The 2,471-nt window shown below is 25.2% G+C and overlaps 1 protein-coding gene across 1 annotated transcript in view; it reads left to right on the forward strand.

Annotated features, from left to right (window-relative positions):
- The first annotated feature begins 459 nt into the window (after positions 1 to 459).
- LOC117181809 (protein henna) overlaps positions 460 to 2,471 on the forward strand; it is a 28,270-nt gene continuing 26,258 nt past the window's right edge. The window contains exon 1 of the mRNA XM_033374779.1: positions 460 to 633. Coding sequence (XP_033230670.1) covers positions 562 to 633 — 72 coding nt within the window. The 5' untranslated portion in view covers positions 460 to 561. The remainder of the gene's footprint in view (positions 634 to 2,471) is intronic.

The following is a 2,471-nucleotide window of genomic DNA, read 5'->3' on the forward strand; positions in this document are numbered from 1 at the left end:
ACAAGGATAGAGAAGGATTAATGAGGATTGATTTTGTTTCTAATTCTTTCGGATTAATTTGAATTGGTTGGCATTGCAAAAAAAATTTCAAATATAATTACAAAATATTTTAAATTACGAAAACACGCACGCACAATCACCGATCGGTCTCGTGAAAGGGGAAACGAACAATAAGCACGCGTGTCGCACTGTTTCCTGCTATTACATGACAATGAATTAGTCTGTAAAAAATCAAATAAATTTTAAACCGCGTGAAACTAGATTTGAATGCTGTAATCAATATTTGTATACAATATAGTGACGATAAAAGATGAGAAAATTGTAATAACAATGACGATAATAATAATGAAATCAAATTATCACATGTGCGATAACATTACGACCTTCTCGTGCTGGACTGATGCCTTTTTTCGCCGCCACTGATACGAGAATTTTCTCTGAAATGAATTAAACTATATTTAGTTTGGACAAAAGCAATCAGTTCATTTGGAGCTTTGGAGAAGTCGGTTTCTGGTTCACTCGAATTTTAATTTTTTTCCTTCTGGACCTAAACTTTTGAAAATGGACGGGCTAAAAATTCCTCAGTCAGTTGACAAGACCTTTCATACTTCTAATGGATCTCCGCCTGATAAGGTAAGAAATTTTTATTATTTTATTTACAATAAGCATTACTGTCAGTACAAAGTTTGAAAAAAAACTCTTTGTTTTTTAAGTTTATTCCTTTATGATATTTAAGGATTATATAAACATCATTTTCCTGAGCTTCTTAAGAAAATTCAAAAAGATTTTCGAAGATTTCTGATTTCAAATCAGAATTTCAAGAAAAAAATCGACTCCCACTCAGTAATTTTGTATTTAAAATCAAGAACAGTTCAGTTCATCTGAAACGATGCATTTTCAATCAAATAGTTCAATTCTCAACCAAACAATACGGATTTTCAACCAGCTGTATTTCTAACCAAAAAATATTAAATTTTTACTAAAAAAGATTAATTTTCTTTAAAAGTTTTATTTTTCAATATAAGCATACAAAAAAAATCGTTAAATTTCCAACCAAAAAAAATTGAATTCTCAACAAAAAATGTAATAGTTTATATTATGGCAGAAAAGAATACTTTATTTTCCATTCAAAAGCAGTCGAATTTATCCAAAAATTACATATTTTAAACAAAATAGTTGAACCATCAACCAAAAAATAATTTGTAACCAAAAGGACAAATTTTCAAACAAGAAAATGAAGTTTTTTTTACCAAAAATCAGAGTTTTCCACAATATAGTTGATCTTTAAAATAAAAAAGATCAGTTTTGAACCAACAATGGAAGGATTGAATTTTCAATGAAAGAAAATGATTTTCGAAAAAAAAAGAAATTTTTGGCCAAATAGTTTATTTTCAAACAAAGAGATGAATCTTTATAAACAGTTGAATTGATATGAACAGACAAATTTTCGAAGATCTTTTAAACTGGCTAAAATTCATAAAAACATTTTTTAATTTCTTTCAAAATTATATTTTCAAAATAAAAATCATTGGAAATTTTTTTATGAATTTGAGAAAATCTTGTTATAATCTTAAAACAATTGAAAATTCTGTCCAAACTTTAAAATTTTTTGCGTATCATTCACAAATCTATAGTTTGCATGACAATTTTTTAATGCTTTCAAATTTTAATTTAGTTTTCAAACTTGTTCAAAACAAAAATTGCCAAACAAGAAGATTAAGTTTCTGGCAAAAAATAATAATTTTCAACAAAACCGTTAATTTGTTAACTCAAAAAGACAAATTGTGAATAAAAAATAAAAAGATGACCTTTTTAAATCCAAAAATTTATTTTAACAAGAAAAGGAATTTTAACAAAATAGTTAATTTTTCTACCAAAGAGATGAATCTTCACCCAATAAAATGAATTCTCAATTAAAAATCAAATAGTTCATATTTCTAATAAAAATATTTTGATTTAAAATCAAATTCTAAAAATGCTTGTTTTTCCAAGTATGACAAAATATAAATTTTATTCAAAGTTTTTAAAACTATTTTTAAAACTTTGAAATCTTTTCAGTATCTTTCTCTTAAAATTTTCCAGATGATTCGATGACATTTTAAAATCTTTAATATTTTTAATTAATTCTTTAAAATAAAACCTAAATCATTTAAATTTTTCCCAGAGATCCTTTTCTGGGTACAGGTTACAAGAAATTATCGGTGCTTAGCATTATTATTTTTACCTGTACTATCATTTTATTTTTCTCACCGCTTTAAAAAGTGTGAAAAGGTTTTATAATTTAAGTTTGATAGCAAAATGTCAAGAACAAAATTATTTCACAATATTAAAAAACTATTAGCAAGTTAAGTGTTAAATTTTATTTATAATTTTTCCAAGCATTTAGAAATCGATTTGCTGATAAAATAAAATTACTTATTTGGACATTCTGATTCAAAGAATTGATGATGACTATAACTTTAAAAAAAAAG

The sequence above is a fragment of the Belonocnema kinseyi genome, chromosome 10 (assembly GCF_010883055.1).
Source record: "Belonocnema kinseyi isolate 2016_QV_RU_SX_M_011 chromosome 10, B_treatae_v1, whole genome shotgun sequence".
NCBI lineage: Eukaryota > Metazoa > Arthropoda > Insecta > Hymenoptera > Cynipidae > Belonocnema > Belonocnema kinseyi.